This window comes from Sphaeramia orbicularis, chromosome 5 (assembly GCF_902148855.1).
Source record: "Sphaeramia orbicularis chromosome 5, fSphaOr1.1, whole genome shotgun sequence".
Taxonomy (NCBI): Eukaryota; Metazoa; Chordata; class Actinopteri; order Kurtiformes; family Apogonidae; genus Sphaeramia; species Sphaeramia orbicularis.
In genome coordinates this window covers 1,475,614-1,492,026 of record NC_043961.1, presented here as the reverse complement: position 1 = coordinate 1,492,026, position 16,413 = coordinate 1,475,614, and the positions used below count along the sequence as shown (strand labels likewise).

Here is a 16,413-nt window from a genome sequence, read left to right as displayed (position 1 = left end):
TGTTACTTCACAAAACAGACAAAAGTACATGATAGTATAGAAGTGAATGGAAATCAAGTATGAAAACATGATAAAAATCAGCACCAAACAGTTTGAAAGAATGTGGGGTATGTTACCAATGGGATGTAAACCTACGTTTAGACATAATGTCGATTTTAATTTTATTAAATAACACATCCAATATCCCTGTTCAAAGATACAAGTACATTATGTCCTGTCAGATCTGTGTCACATGACTTTATTATTGCTCCTGTTGCAGAAACTCAAGTTTAATCAGTGAAGAATGAACTGATTTTTTTTTTTTTTTTTCATTTTTATTTAATATGAGAAACATGAATAATAACTGTAAAAGCAATTTTTAAAAATTGCAGATAAACAAAATAGTCCATAATGACCAAAATTAACTAGCACCAAAAGACAAAAAATGATTAAATGAGCAACAAAGTAGACAAAAATTAATAAAATAATCGGATCTGACTGTAGGACAGTGTTTTAACATGCAGCTAAAACCCCTGTGACTGGTTAAACCTGGTCACTGTACTGGTAACTAGTATGGAAACTTGAACTAAAATCTATAGAGCGGGATACCGGAACCTTTGGTTAGAAGGAACCTAAATGTTTCCACTGACTGCACACGATTCTATTGGAACCACTGAGGAGACGCATTAAACTCTTTTCTGTCTCTGTCGAGTAAAAACGTAAAGTCTGGTTGTGTAACCTACGAATAAAACATCCAAAAGCTAAACTCATTTCTATTTTTTGTTTTTTTTTTACTAAAAAGCCAAAACTCGAAGCCGGAATGAAACTTTCCCCAACCGGAAGTTGTCCCATTTAATCGACGCACCGCGGTCGCCATTTTCAAAACAGATAAAGCTTTATTGCGCACAGCAGAATTGTCCCGGATAGAAGTTTAAATAAAGAGCCGGATCGTTTGAATTATTCAAGGTAAAGACTTGTGAATGGAGGATGTGTGGTCCGTGGGTCTGTCCACGGTGTGACGGCTCCTCTGGCCCACGGAGCCGCAGAACCTCACACTATTCTCATTAGATGATGTTGTTGTTGTAGCTACAGCTAGCACCGACACGGCTAAAGCTGGGTCAGCTGGTCCTGTATTTAGTAAACACTGAGTCCAGACCTTGTGAATATCATCAGCCTGCGGATTAAACCTGTGATTTATTAACTTACAGCAACCCCAGAAAACTGTAAAGAATCCAACTCAATACATCTAATGCTAATCGTTGACTTCTCTGCTGTTGTTGCATGTACATTTTAATCACTTGTCTAATTACATCTAAGTGTTAACATGTTGGCAGAGCTGGACGATTATGTTATCACAAGAAATCTATTCATTGCAGTTAACATTGATAATTATCATGATAATAGTCGTTTATGTTTAATTTAAAGACTAAACCCTGGTCTTACGTGATAGTTGATGAAACCCCAGAGAGAAAAAAAATGAATTTGTCTTTGTTTCTAAGTTATTTTAAAGTGAAATGGAAGTTAGAGCTATACTGATCTAGAAAGAGTCATATTAGATTGTTATATTTTCATCTTTGTGTATTTTATTGCTCATTTTGTTCATTTTGTCAAGTTTTGTCTTTTGACGTGTGATTAGTTCATTATATTCTATTTTGTCTATTTGTTTTTTTTCTTTCTTCTTTTTATTGCTTTTGGTCAATTTGTTGTATCAAAATTAGTGGATTTCAGTTGTTTATGATAGAAAAAAATAAGGAAAAAAAGTATATAAATGATTTGATGAGACTCCATAAAATGAAAACTATGTATAAAGACTTGAAACACAACCTGGGAAAAGTAATTAACTTGAAGAAAAACGTCTAAAAGATGAGAAGAGTCAGCAAGACAAAAACCACATAAAAAATTGGATGAAATGGGTGTAAAAGATGCGATATTATGGAAATGACAAACAGACAAAAACAATGTAAAAGACACAAATGCACGTCATCTTTGATTTTATTATTTACTTCTGAGTTTCACAATATTAAATTAAAACAAAGAAAATGAACACAACCTGAGTTGTCCTTCAAGAAGAAAAATTACATTGTTTAAAATTGTGTTGATTTTTATCAATCTGTGTAAATAATATTATTGTTTGTTTGGAACATGACAAACGTTAAATAGCAGCACATTTCACTAATGTAGATACTGATGTATGTAGGTATATTTTATTGTGATTTGATCAGTTTTTAATATGTTTTGTTTGCATAGACTCCTTCTAAGATGATGGAGCTGCCGAATTACAGCAGTCAGCTGATGCAGCAGCTCTACGCCCTGAGGAAGACCGGCCACTTCTGCGACTGCACCGTCCTGGTGGGAGACAGTCCTCATCGCGCCCATAAACTGGTCCTGGCTGCATCCAGCATGTTGTTCAGGTACAGAGAAAGACCACCTCACAGCAGCATGACGTTAGTACTACATCCACAAACTGACGCTAATCGGATCCATCTGCTCAAGTGGGAATCAGATCTGTGGGTTCAGTTTCAATATTTCAGCTCTGACCTGGGCCACTTTCATACACAGTCCTGAATTAGCTTCAGATCTTATCTTCTGCAGCATGACCTGAACAGTCAGGTCAGGACTTGTGTCACTTGTTTTCCCCCTGAGAAAAGAATTGTACTTTTTCACTGTCAAAACAGTCTCTTATCTTGCTCTGATACTGAGATCTAGTCAAACCAGTGAAGCCAGAAAAAGAGCGTTCCTCTTCCTCTATTTTAATCTGGGAAATGAATTAACACATCACTTTATGGTTGTGTATCTTACTCTGTCAGTTTATGACCTGGTAAAAACAAACCTGCTCTGTGTCTGACACTACGTTTAGGAACTGGAGCTCTGGACTTTGTCATAACTCTGTGCTGGTTTGAATACATAAAGAGAGTCAGTATGTTCAGCAGTTATATGGGGGGGGGGGGTGCAGCATGTAGTCAGTGATAAGGTGAGTGGAGCTCACTTTCTCACAGCTTTATCGACACGTCCTCCACATACAGGTCCATCGCGTTACTCGTAGAAGTACATCCACCCCCCACCCCCCGTCCCACAGTCGAGTACAGGGGGGCCACTCGTAGGCTGATGATGCCGTTAGTGGGGCTTGGTTCAAAAAAGGTTGAGAAACCCTGGCGTAGACTGAAGGCCAAGGGTTGTCAAGTGCGGGCACGTTATGTTCTGTCATACCCACAGGGTTTAAAAGTTTTCATTCGTCATACAGAGAGAAGCTATTTATTTCACTAATTACACACTTTACCACTGATAAACAACAGCAGAGAAATACCTATCCACAGCTCTGTGTGGAAAAAGAACAACTTCATATTCTTGAGTAGGTTACATAAAAACTTATTTCCGTTTTTAAGACAGACTTTTGTAGCAAAGGCTACTTTTCCACTTGATCTGATGATTGTGATTAAAACTATGCACCAACATTAGGCTACAGTGTGACAAAATATGTGTGCCTGACAGTCATTCAATTTAACAACCCCCATGACCCCCCCACCTCTAAAATGAATCTGGCGCTGCTGACACTGACCAACACACCACCGTTCAGTATATTGACTGTATAACATCCCCTACTTCCTGGACTGTAACTGTGTTGCTTGAGCCTAAAACTGCTCCTACTATGTTCAACATTTTGAATGGATCTGCAGACTTCAGCTGGGACAAGGTATAAGTGCAAAATGTAGATGCTGAGAGCACCCATATTCACTATATGTATGAGTTGTTAAACTGAACTAAAACATAATTGGGGAAAAAATAACACATCAAATTCTGTTAAAGAAAAGTCAACATTGTTTTCCCCCCCGATCAAACTCCTCCTCACTGTGGATCTTCAAGATGCTGCCCCTGATTTTTTTCCATGTTTTCTGTTTTTGAGTGTGGACACACTGGCTTGAACTGTGTCTTCTTCGCAGGTCTCTCCTGGATGCTTCCGACACAATTTCCATTGACACAGCCGTGGTTTCCTCTCAGGAGTTCGGCTGTCTGCTGGACATGGTCTACACAGGCAAACTGCCTCTGGGCAAACACAACGTGAGCCGCATCGTGGCCGCTGCCGACAGCCTGCAGATGTTCGACGTTGCCATCGGCTTCAAGAACATCCTGAGCAGCCTTGTGTACTCGCAGCCCTCAGTCCTGGAGATTTCAAAGCAGGGCATGACCACGACACCTGGTAAACCCCAGAGTGTGAACCCTGAAGGGTCAGAAACACCCAAAGCAGACGGTCCGACCTCAAACAAGACTGAGGGGGCAGTGAAGGAGGAGTGTGAGGATTCAGAAGGTCCTGCGTCCAAGAAAGCCTGTCTGGAAGTTCGTGAGAACTCAGGTCAGTCTCAGCTGGGTTCCACTGTCCTGGAGGTTTGGAAAACTACTCTGACACCTCCCTTGATTCAATTATTTTTATGAATCCAGATCCTTCACACCTGATTAAATTTGTCACAACATTACATTATTTTGACACATTCAGGAGCCTCTGTATAGATGTTTGACTGTTGATGTTTTTAGGTTTTGCCTCATGAGGCCTTGTTGTCATTTGTAGTACAGTTGAATTTAACCTTCCGGTATCTGGGTGAGCATTTTATGCACACTTTGTACTTCATGTTATAAAAGGTCATATTTTTTTAGGCCAGAATTCAAAAGCTGTTCATTTTTGCATAATTTAAAAATTCTGACCCAGCCACTAAAATCAACGCATTATAGTAAGTGGAAAATTACTGCACTAGTACCCTTCTCCGAAGTGAGTAAAAAATGTGCATTAACACATTTTTGCATTTAACATTTGACGCTGCAAAAAAAAAGCATATTAACCAATGTTGCTGTAAATCACTGACATATGCCAGGCTGAGAAAATTGTAATAAGTATTAGTAATCCATTTTCTATGTAGCATATTGAAAAAAATTGCGTTCTTTGCATCAAAAATATGGTTTGTTTACACTAAAAACAAGGCATTTAAAGGGTTTAAAAATATGGCAGTTTTGAGTATTTGGTATTTTGTTTATGGCTCAAGTTGATGAATTACAAACAAAAATGTTGGAAAAAAATTAGAAACAAACTGTATGAAAAACATTTTGACATTACTATGATACTGTGCAGATTATGCACGTTTATTGGTTAGGAAGGACCTGTGGGCGGGACACTGGATGGTTAATACTAGTAGAAATAAGACGTGTTTCTTTTAGTGTCATATTCTCATGTTTGTACAGAGTTAAAAGAAACAACATCCTCTGAGATGGTCAATGAAGAAATGAAAACCTCAGCGTCAGTCGTGGAGATCAGCAGCTCTGCCCCTGGGCTTCTGGAACAATCCTCTGAGCTCATGGAGCTTCTGACCAACACGCCATCTGTCCTGGAGCTGTTGAGCCAGGCAGCACAGAGCAGCCTGGATGAACAGGAACGACAGGTAGAAAAAGAAGTCCTGGTCTTGAGTCTGAAACTTTCAGATAATGACATTTGTTAGACCAAACAGGGACTGAACTGTAACTTTAATTTTCAATAATAAATGTGTAATCTGAATCATAATGCATTGCATTAATGTCGTAAAGTATAAAACATAGTTGTGCTTTAATGGATTACACACAAAAACACATTTGGCATCATGCACATAAATATTCATAATTAACATCCTATCACTAAAATGGTACGATAGCTGTTAAACTATGAGTATGGAGAGAAGGCCATGATGGGATACTTGACCTGATAGAATCCTGTGGTACTGGTCCAGGCTGTGCGTCAGTGCTGCGAGGAGGCGGATCCTGGAGCGGCGCTGATGAGACAGGTGAAGGAGGGTCTGCTCAGCGAAGAGCGCCTCGTCACACTGCTCCGAACCGTCCAACGCCATCCTCCCTCCCCCGCCCCCACAACGCCGGACAGGAAGTCACAGGAGGAGTCGGAGGAGAACCAGAACAAAGGTAGAGAAGAACGACGAGCCGAGGCGCTGTAGGTCGGTCATTGGTACTGTTTAGATCAGATGGTCTATTTGTGACAGCTTGGTTAAGTTTCACCAAACATACACACACACCCCCGTAGCATGGTGTCCTCCGCGTACACCCCGGAAATCATCGCCACGTCATTCAATCACCTGATTCGTTCACAATTAGTGGCAGTTTTTAAATACCCCACATCCGCATTCCACAGTCGCAGAAGCCAGTCATCCTGTCATGCCAGACCACCAGCAGCCAAAACCTGGACTGGACTGGACTGGACTGACTGACCGACAGACTGACTAACTGACAGAGCAGTGAAGACAGGGCGTGAGTAAATTTTGTTTTTTTTTTTCTCTAAAGCCCTAGAATGGAACTGTGCACTTGTTTTTTTTTTTTAAATATATTTTGTGGATGAACTGAATCGTTTTTTGTTTTTTTATTTTGCGAAACTGTGAAAAACCCGGAGCGGAATTTTTTGTGAAAAAGAACTAAACAGTTTTTTCCTTTTTCTTCTAAAAGACTGATACAAAACCTAAAGTGGAAATTTTGAGTTTGATTTTGCTTGGTTGGTGGATTTTTTTTTTTTTGAGTTTGGACTTTTGGGGGGGGGGCTGTGTGTTTGAATTTGTGTGTTTTTGTGCATTCATTGTTCAGTACATGATTTTGCATTTTAGTTGGTTTAACTGTGTGATTTCTTTTTCTGTCATTTAATGTGTAGGGTGTTTGTTTAATTTAGACTTGCATCCTTTGTGCAGTTTCAGGTACAACAGACAAAAACTAAATGACCAAAAACAAGGACTCAGGCATATACAAAAGACTGAATTAAAACGACTGTCCTAACATCTTAAATGTCAGGAGAGAGACCTGGCTGGCACCTCTTGAAAATCAATATAACAAAATAATATAAAATAAATAAATTAAAGTGTCAAACTCAAACTGTCACATATTGATGGTTGTAAACTCATCCTTCACAGGCGACACTAAAGAGCAGAACAGCCCAGACAGTGAAGAAAAGCAGGAGCAACAGCAGCAGCAGCAGGAGGAGGAGGAGCAGGAGGAGGAGGAGGAGGAGGAAGGGGATAACTGTAAGGAGGACACTGAAGAGGACGACAAAGATGGAACTGCTGAGAAGTCGCTGTCCTCCAAACCGTACTCCTGCCGCTGGTGTAAGAAGGGCTTCGACTACAAGTGTCGGATGTTGGCCCACGTGAAGCGCTGCCCCCAGTCTAAGGAGTGTGAGCAGCAGTGTCCTCAGTGTCCGGAGAAACTGGCCAATCAGAAGGCTCTGCAGCGGCACCTGACCCAGACTCACCGCACAGACATGGGCAGAGCCAAGAAGAAGGTGTCCTGTGACCTCTGTGGACGGACGTTCGCCCACCCATCAGGTGAGGCTCACCACTCCAAACAGGTCACATCAACCAATCAAATGGGATTTATATGGTGTGAAATCAGAGAGAGAGAGAGAGAGAGAGAGAGAGAGAGAGAGAGATCTCTACCGTTTAAAGTGAGTTTGTGATCAGTTCATTCCTGCTTGTGCCACAGCAAAACAGGAAATATCAGTCATGATATGTGTTTTATTTGTTTTGTGTTCACTCTATCAACTAAAACACTTTTCTACAAGATAAGCAACAGATTACAATTCTAGGCTCATTTTGTTTACTTATTACCCCGCCCCCCGAAGGGGAGGGAAGGGGTATTGTTTTTGGTTCAGTTTGTTTGTTTGATGGTTAACACTCTAGCAGCAAAACTATTGGTTGAATTCATACCATATTTGGTTTACAGATTTCCAGTGATCCTGAATAGACCTCATTACATTTTGGGAACAGTAGGTCAAAGTTAAAATTTTTTATGAATTTTTAAAATCTTTTTTTTCCCCATTTACTTATAATGGGCAAAATTTCAAATGTCTGTAGCAGCATAACTATTGGGTGAATTCATACCAAATTTGGTTTATGCATTGCCAGTGACGCAGAACAGTTGTTATGACATTTTGGGAAAAATAGGTCAGAGTTAAAATTTTTTAGGAATCTTTTACAATTTTTTTTTCTCCCATTTACTTAAAATGGGTGATTTTTTCATATGTCTATAAAAACATCAATTCAATTTACTTCAAACTTGGCACATAGAGGTAACTGATATGCTGACATCAGCACACAGGGCGGGGTTTGTTGTGCCTGGCACCAGTTGTTGAAGTTGTGTATGATAAGATAAGATCAGACTTTGCTGATCCCACCTTGGGTAAATTTCACAGTGGATCTTGTTGCATGTTTTTATGCTGGTTTTGTGTAAAATGAATCGAATTTAAAGTGGCGGTCGTGTTTCAGGGATGATGTACCACATGCGCACCGAGCACTTTGAGGAGAAGCCGTTTGCTTGTGAAGAATGTGGCGCAAAGTTTGGCGCCAACTCGTCTCTGAAGAACCACATGCGACTGCACACGGGAGAGAAACCATACCACTGTAAACACTGCGACATGGGCTTCAGCGTGGCGGCAGCGCTCGCATATCACACCAAGAAGAAACACTCAGAGGGTAACGCATCACCGTGGACACATGATCAGCATGTTATCAGGTTTTTAATGTCTCCTTCACTGACCTGCTGTGTCTGGTGTGTTTTCAGGGAAGATGTACGTGTGTCAGTACTGTAAAGCCGTGTTCGCCCAGTCCATAGAGCTGACCCGCCACGTCAGAACGCACACTGGTGATCGGCCGTACGTTTGCCGGGAATGTGGGAAGGGCTACAGCCAGGCCAGCGGGCTGACCGTCCACCTGCACACCTACCACAGTAAGACAAACAGCCCCGACTGTTTCATGAACTCAACATCTATCATCACTATGAAGCCCTGACATTTTATATTAGACTCTGATGATCCTCGATGAACCTGGTTCAGGTTAAATCCACCATCATCTGTCCACTCTGGCAGAAATAATGTCCAGATGTTCTCCCACTACATTAAGCAATAAAATATTATTAAACTATTTTGTCTCAGATAAGGTACTTAAATATTTTAGTGTTTTCATCTGTTCAATAGAACCCAGATTCTTTCCTTTTGTTCTTTTATATTAGTTTATCACCTCTCACATTAGAAACATTTGTTGAAAATAGAACAACAACATTTATGCTCAAAAAATGCTATTGCAAAATTTCATTTTAGACATGTTTTCTACTTTTACCTATTATTTTATTCATATACACCACCAGTTTTGTTAAACCCATTTCTACACCAAAAACACTTTGTCCACATGAGTGAAGATGTGTTTTCACAAGAGATTTGAACATTTTCCCAAGTTTGACTTCAAACTTTCAGCATTTGGGCTGAATTATCTCTTTCTGCAGTGTTCTAGGACAAAAAAAGGTTTGCATAAAGCTGAGATTGTCAGCTGAGATTGGGTGACAACTTCTCCCATTCTTCTTTAATAGTATCTTCCAGACTTTCTGGTAATAGTTTTGCTCATAGTCATTCTCTTCTTTCCATTATAAACAGTCTTTATGGACACTCCAACTATTTTTGAAATCTCCTTTGGTGTGACGAGTGCATTCAGCAAATCACACACTCTTTGACGTTTGCTTTCCTGATTACTCAGATGGGCAAAAGTTTCTGAAAAGGTATGGATAATAGTGTTAGGTATGATTATGACATCAGTATATGTTTGGGTTCAAAACAATTGACGCAGTGCCTGCTGAGAAAAAACAACTAAATGTTCATTGTAAATTTTGCTTCCCCACCCTGTATGTAATGATCAAGAAAATACCTTCGGAGCTCAGAGTCTTAACTTAAACCAAATCCAAAATTAATCAGTGACACTGAAAACTAGAGTTATGATACACTGAGAGGTTGTTATGGATTTTTTTTTTGCTGAATGATACAAAAAATGATTGTGGCCTTATGTTTTTTATTGTCACATAGTTCTTTATGGTCTGGTTGGTTTGAGGCCCAGCTCTATGTGGACTTCAGATCAGACCAGGGTTTCTTTAAACCTGAAACTTCTGCAGCGCCATAACATGAGTTTGATTTCTCCTCTGATCTCCTCAGACGTAACCCAGCCTCATGACTGTCAGAAGTGTTGTCTGAGCTTCTCATCATTGGAGGAGCATCGGAAGCACATCGAGGAGTTTCACCCTAAGGAGTTCCACAAGTGTCCCACCTGTGACAGAGTGTTCTCCAGCGCCGCCCTGCTGGACAAACACAAAGCAACGCACACTGGAGGCAAACCCTTCAGCTGCGAACTGTGCAACAAGTCCTACCAGGTAAGACATCCTAATCAGGGTCTTCCACCTGGGGTTAGGGTTAGTGTTGGCGTCAAGAAGGAAAACTGACCAAATCGTGAAAAATAGAAAATAAACTAATCTATTCACTGAGATAAAAATGGAAACAAGGCAACACTTACCACTGTAAATTAAAGTTTTTTGGGTTTTTTTATTTTCTTCTTTGGATTTCTTTTGACATACTGCAAAAGAAAACCAATAATGGACTGAAATCTAAACCAGAGTTTTTCAATTATCCTATTCCTGAAGTGCATGTAAACACATTAGATCCAGTTATTACAATTATCTGATTACTAACAGTTATCAGATTTTTACTGTCATGTAATTGGTTTCAACGTCAAAACTGTGACATGATGCTGGTCATTCTGTTTTCCATTTCATTAAAAAAGCTCAGGTTCAGCAACTATGAGGAAGGCGTCTGTCTGATGGAAAAACATGAAACCTAAAGACATGTGTTTGATTAGTGTTGACATGAAAAGTGACACTGTGCATTTGTCTGTTTGGACAGAGAAAGTGGACAATCCGTACACATTATTTGCTGTTAAATAAATTAATAATTAAAAAATAACATTGAAATTACATAAAAATAATAATAGCGTTATAGTATTTTTACAATCCTGCCCAAAATGACAGACAGAAGATAATCTTAAACTCATCAGATGCATTTTCAGACATATAGGAGTTAAATATATGATTGACAGCTGTGTTTACCAATCACTGATCAGAGGCTTTTTTATAACATGTAATGACGACAGGTTTTATACTGATTCGTGTGGTTCAACAGGACAAGCTGTAGGTGGAGGGTGAGTATGTTCAGACTCTGGTGGTTTTTCTTCTGCTGGTTGAAGTGGACTGTAAATGTCGTCATGTTCTGTCTACAGCAGCTGTCAGGTCTCTGGTACCACAACCGGACCCAACACCCCGATGTGTTTGCCAACCACACCCGGCAGCTCAAGGCCCTGGTCCAGTGCGACGTCTGCTTTAAGTTCTTCCCCAGCGCGTCCAGTTTGGCCAAACACCAGGCTGCAGACCACCAAGGTGAGGAATGAACGGAGTCATGTGACATCAAACTCAAAGGAGTGGGTCAGGAGATCTGGAAATAGACGTCAGACTGCAGGAAAAAAATACTTCTGAGATGCTGTTGTCGTTCAGAGGCCACAGCCACACCTCTACATGTATTCAGATGAGATTAGAAAAGTTTGATTTTATTCACATTCACTAACCTTATTCTGTAGTTCCAATGTCAGGGTTCAAAACTCACAGAGAACTGTTGAACTAAATGATCTGTTATGATGTCATCCATTTCATCTGTTGAGATCTTGCTCTTCTGAATGATGTGAGTTTGGTCTTAAGGTGAATATCTGTTATATCACAACATAAGGCTCCTGAATTTACACCAAACACTTGTTGTTTTGAAGTTGGACAGGTTTTATGAAATAAAGCACTCAGAATGTACATAGAAAAGAGATTTAGGATGTTGAACATGAACTGTGAACTGGAACACACTAAACAACAACAAGGATTTGAATTTGGGCCCAGCAGTTTTTGTTTTGGCCTTTTTTTCTAAATCAGTCCAGCTGCTTTTTGACACCTGGTTGAACTCCATATAGCAGTTACATGGTCAAAACAGTAAAAAAAAAAAAAAAAAAAAAAAAGGAAAATCTCAACAACACTGCACACAGTGAAAACAAAAAACAACAAGGAAAACAGTGTAAAAAAAAAATAAAAAGCCCAAATTATCTATTTTTATAGGGAGTCGGTCTCACTCACTGCTGTTACATCAAACACTTGTAACAGTTTTATTTTCCAGGAAACAGGATGAATAAATGTTTGGAGGAAACAAAAAATGCAAATTCCACCAAATGACAGAGATGATGATTCACTCTGGACTAATGTTCACACAAGAGCTCTGTTTTTGATGAAATAGGGAAATTTGGGATTTGCATTGGATTAAGATCACAGACGATCTCTGACATTATAACAAATTTTCAGTTCATCTAGTCCTGTATGAACTGGGCTTAAATCTGGGTTTTCAGTTTAGAGGCTCATATAATCCATTTGTTAGTATCGGTACCAACTCCAGCTGTTAAATCTTACGTTGGTGTATGTATGTGTGGGTGTGGTTTGGTTTGGTGGATGGATGACGTTATTGTTCATTACATTTCCATAAAAATGGAGTTTCACCTTTGACCTTCTGCCATAAATACCCAATAAACAATACAAGCATATAAAGGTGAGCCAAGTTTATTTGTACGGCACTATTCATACACAGGGTAACGCAAAGTGCTTTACAAAGGCATAAAAAAAAAAAAAAAAAAATCACAGAAGGAAAAAAAAAAGCAAGACATCGAAATTACATTAAAGTAAAAAAGACATTAGAATCATCTGAGATAAAATGTGATTTTAAAATGCATTCACAGAATAAAAGAAAAATTAATTATATTAAAATTAAAATAGAATAATGCAAGAATGTCAACTGTACATTAAAATAAAAAAAGTGCATTTAAAAGACAAGATTGAACGGAGTTTCCTCATAAGCACAGAAAAGAGGAAGGTTTTTAACCTGGATTTAAAAATGTTCACATCTGGGGCTGATTTCAGGTCAGTTGGTAGCTTGTTCCAGTTGTGCGCAGCAGAACAGTTAAAGCTGCTTCACCAGGTTTAGTTTGACCTCTGGACTGGATTATGTGACCTGAGTCCGCTGACCTCAGAGCCCTACTGGGTTTATATTCTGTTCATATCATAAAGTGCATAGTACATCTGAAAACATAAAAGGTATCATTAAAAGTTAAACATCCGTTAATGAGTAAAACTGATGCTTTGGTTCATTTCTGGTTCTGAAAACTGACTGGACCAAACGTTTACGACTTAGACCTTCTGTTGAAGTGTGAACCTGACGTGGTTTTGTCCATCTGTGGTTTTTATCTGTCCGTGCTCTTGTCCGTCACTATCTGACTGGGTTTGTTGGGTCCAGGCTCCGCCTCCTCGACAGTCCAGTGTCCGTCGTGTCCGGTCGTGGTCGGAGGAAACGAGGAGCTGCATGAGCACATCAGCACCCAACACGTCAGCTGCCCCCTCTGCTCAGAGGCGCTGCCCCCCGAGGTGGAGCTGCAGGACCACATCCTGTCCTGTCACATGGAGGTCCAGGAGGCCCAGCAGGAGCAGGAGCAGGAGGAGGCAGCGTCCACCTCCCACAGCGTAAGAACACCACAAACAAACCATGAAGCCACCAGCTGTGGATTCACTGGGACAGAGTTAGTCTGCCCCAAACATCAGATGAAAATACTGTTTGACGTCATTTCATTTATGCAGCGTTTTTAATCTGTGGTTTATTTTCTTCATATTAGCTGCATTTCCATAAACATATTTAATGCATTTTGACATTTAACATCGGAAAATATTATGTTTATGTAAATATTTACAGTTGAAATAATTCAAATACAACTTTCACTCATTCGAGGTGTGTTTTGTCACCATTGTCATTATAGAGGAGCAAACATTTAACACAAATGATTGATCAGATCTTTGCTCATCTTCCCCCAAAATTCAGATAGAATGTGAAAATAAACTCAGGTCCGTAAGTATTTGGACAGTGACAGTAGTTTTGTAATGTTTCCTCTGTTCTCCACCACAGTGGATCTGGAATTAGTCAATCCAGATGTGATTAATGTGTTTTAGATAGAACTACATTTTTTCATCTTGTTAAATACGATCAAACTAAGTAAACAGTAAATCTGAAACCCGAGGTGTGTTCTTCTTCTTCTACGACATTCTTTGTGCTGTTTTCATGTTGTATCATTAAGAATAAATAACTTTCAGCTTCAACTTTCATCCAGAACCAGAAACCAACCATGACATTTTTTTTCATAATCACTGATATCGACTGTAAATCATTTTTGTTTGTATTGATCAGTTCAAGTTTGGTTTCATGAGTTCTGTGTGACTTTATCCACCAGGATGAGGATTAAAAACGTCCTCTGACACCATGTCCTTCTGTCCAATCAGGTGGTGTCGACAGCAGAGGAAGGGGCGGAGTCAGAGGGCGCAGAGCTCAGTGAGGACTCTTCCCAGATGGCCGCTGCTCAACAGGTGTATGTGGCTCTGGCCGCTCGGCGAGAGGGCGGAGTCTCAGCCGGGGTCGTTGAGGTCAACATGTATGACCTGCTCAACAACTCGGTCACCTTCATCTGTGAGGACAAAGCGCCAGACGCCGAACCGTGACCCTACAATCCAGGTTTTACACTCTGATCATGACAGAAATGGAGTGTTTTTACCAACTTGAACATCACTGTGTTAGTTTAACTACTGACTGACCCCTCCCCCGGCTGAGTTTAAGCTCCGCCCCCTCCCTAGCACTCTGTCGGATGTTTCCCGTTTCTTTAATGGATGGATAATTATGAACTAAACTCCAACTGAAGAATTTACACACAGTCTCACAAAGTGACAGTATAAGGGGCCGTCCTCCAAGAATTCAAAAATCCATCTGAATCTGTTTTTAGCATCATTAAAAAATGTCTGGAGGGTTTATATTGCTTTAGTCACATGAATTACACAGAAAATAAACAGAAAACTAGAAACTTCAGGTATGATTTTGCGCCTTTTTTTTTTTTACATTCCATCTTTTATGTCATTTTCCTGTTGCGTCTTTAACAGCACTTTGTTTTCATATTTCATTTTGTTACAAATTTATTTCATTTTTATTTCTTTTGTCAAGTTGTTTCTTCTTGTTACATCTTTTCCTCCATCCTTGTCAACTTTTGGTTGGTCTTGATATTGTATGACGCACATTTATGTAAAATATGAAATAATCAAAATACAAATTTGTGGTAAATTTAGGCTGTAAATACTTGAGTAAAGTAGAGACACATGTAAACTCTATAGAAATATTTGTATTTTTTTCTTCATCCACTATTTGTTCACAAGAAAAATTGCCATAAAATAAATCGTCAGCTTCAGTGACAGTAATAAAACATGCAGCTCAGGTGAACGATAAAACATGTGTTGTTGTACTGGCAGATTTTTTTCCAGCCGTGATGTGAGAACGAGTTAGAGCTGCGTTCAGTGTAAAACCAGCAGAGGGCGAATAAACCCAACATGTCAAAATGGCTTTAATTAAAGAATCGTTAACTTGATTATGAACATGGATCGACTTCATGAGGAATAAAAACACATGAAAACCACTGATATTTCTGTTTATTACTGAAGCTCAGAGAAAAAAATCCTCAAACAGAAGCAAAATCCCAGAAAGGAAAAACCAACAAAACATCAAATACTGGACGGAGATGATTCATTCACGACATTAACAAATGGAAAATAAAATCCCAAATTAGATGAATTTGACATAAATAAACAAAAGGTAAAACTGGATAAAAAACATTCAAAGACAAGGATCAAAACCTGAGGAAGAAAACTGGAGAAAAATGAGGAAAAAAGTCCCATTTTAACAGGAATAAAGATACAAACAGCGACCGAGATTTTAAACTGATATCGAACCTTATTCTCAAAAAACACCAGATTGTTTCCTTTGTTGCGTTTTAAGGCCTCAGTTTTAATTTGTGAAGTGACTTTAGATCATGATGAAATAGTGTATTTATCACTTCAATCTCAAAACATTTGATTTTTCCTCAATATTTTCACTTCCTTCCTCAAAATAATTAAATTTTTTTCTTGAATAAGTCACTGTCGGAAGATTTTATTCTGTAATAAATTTTGACTATTTCTTAAAATATTAGACTTTTCCAAATAAATATTCAGTTTTCTCAATTGCCGGTTCTATTGGGAATAAAATTAAATGAAACTTGTTTTATAAAAAAAATAAATCAAAAAAATTGTCAAAACATTTAATCCTTTCCCTGAATAAATTCTGACATATTTAGACTTTTTTCCCTTTAATAAAATTTCACATTTTTGTCAGTTTCTTTTAACCCTCTTTTTTCCTTAAAATAATTAGATTTTCTCTTGAATGAGTTTTTTTCCCTCTAAATATTTCAAATTGCTTTTTTTTCCAGATATTACAGCTTTAATTATGTTTTCTTTCTTTTTTCTCATTATATTGCACCTCTTCATATATTATTACGACTTTTTGCTTAAAATCTTCAAACTTTTCTCTCGACTTTTGACATTTTTTTCCCTCTCAGCCAAACACTTTTTCATATCATTCCATTAATTACAGGGGTTGGACAAAATAATGGCAACACCTTAAAAAATCAACAAAATATAATT

General features: G+C 38.8%; 1 protein-coding gene across 1 annotated transcript; it reads left to right on the top strand.

Annotated features, from left to right (window-relative positions):
- Positions 1–843: 843 nt before the first annotated feature.
- On the top strand, positions 844–14,773 carry zbtb40 (zinc finger and BTB domain containing 40). The gene is made up of 12 exons (XM_030134222.1): positions 844–945; positions 2,227–2,390; positions 3,918–4,327; positions 5,206–5,402; positions 5,724–5,910; positions 6,900–7,310; positions 8,250–8,456; positions 8,545–8,709; positions 9,959–10,173; positions 11,073–11,229; positions 13,166–13,389; positions 14,197–14,773. The coding sequence occupies exons 2-12, from the start codon at positions 2,239–2,241 to the stop codon at positions 14,410–14,412; spliced, it is 2,541 nt and encodes an 846-aa protein (XP_029990082.1). The 5' UTR covers positions 844–945; positions 2,227–2,238; the 3' UTR covers positions 14,413–14,773.
- The last annotated feature ends 1,640 nt before the right edge of the window (positions 14,774–16,413 follow it).

Bases quoted from the DNA above. Each gene is read 5' to 3' on its own strand.
- zbtb40 (XM_030134222.1), top strand. From the start codon at position 2,239: ATGATGGAGCTGCCGAATTACAGCAGTCAGCTGATGCAGCAGCTCTAC. The intron at 7,311-8,249 runs GTGAGGCTCACC...GTCGTGTTTCAG, and splicing joins GACGTTCGCCCACCCATCAG to GGATGATGTACCACATGCGC. The intron at 8,710-9,958 runs GTAAGACAAACA...TGATCTCCTCAG, and splicing joins CCACCTGCACACCTACCACA to ACGTAACCCAGCCTCATGAC.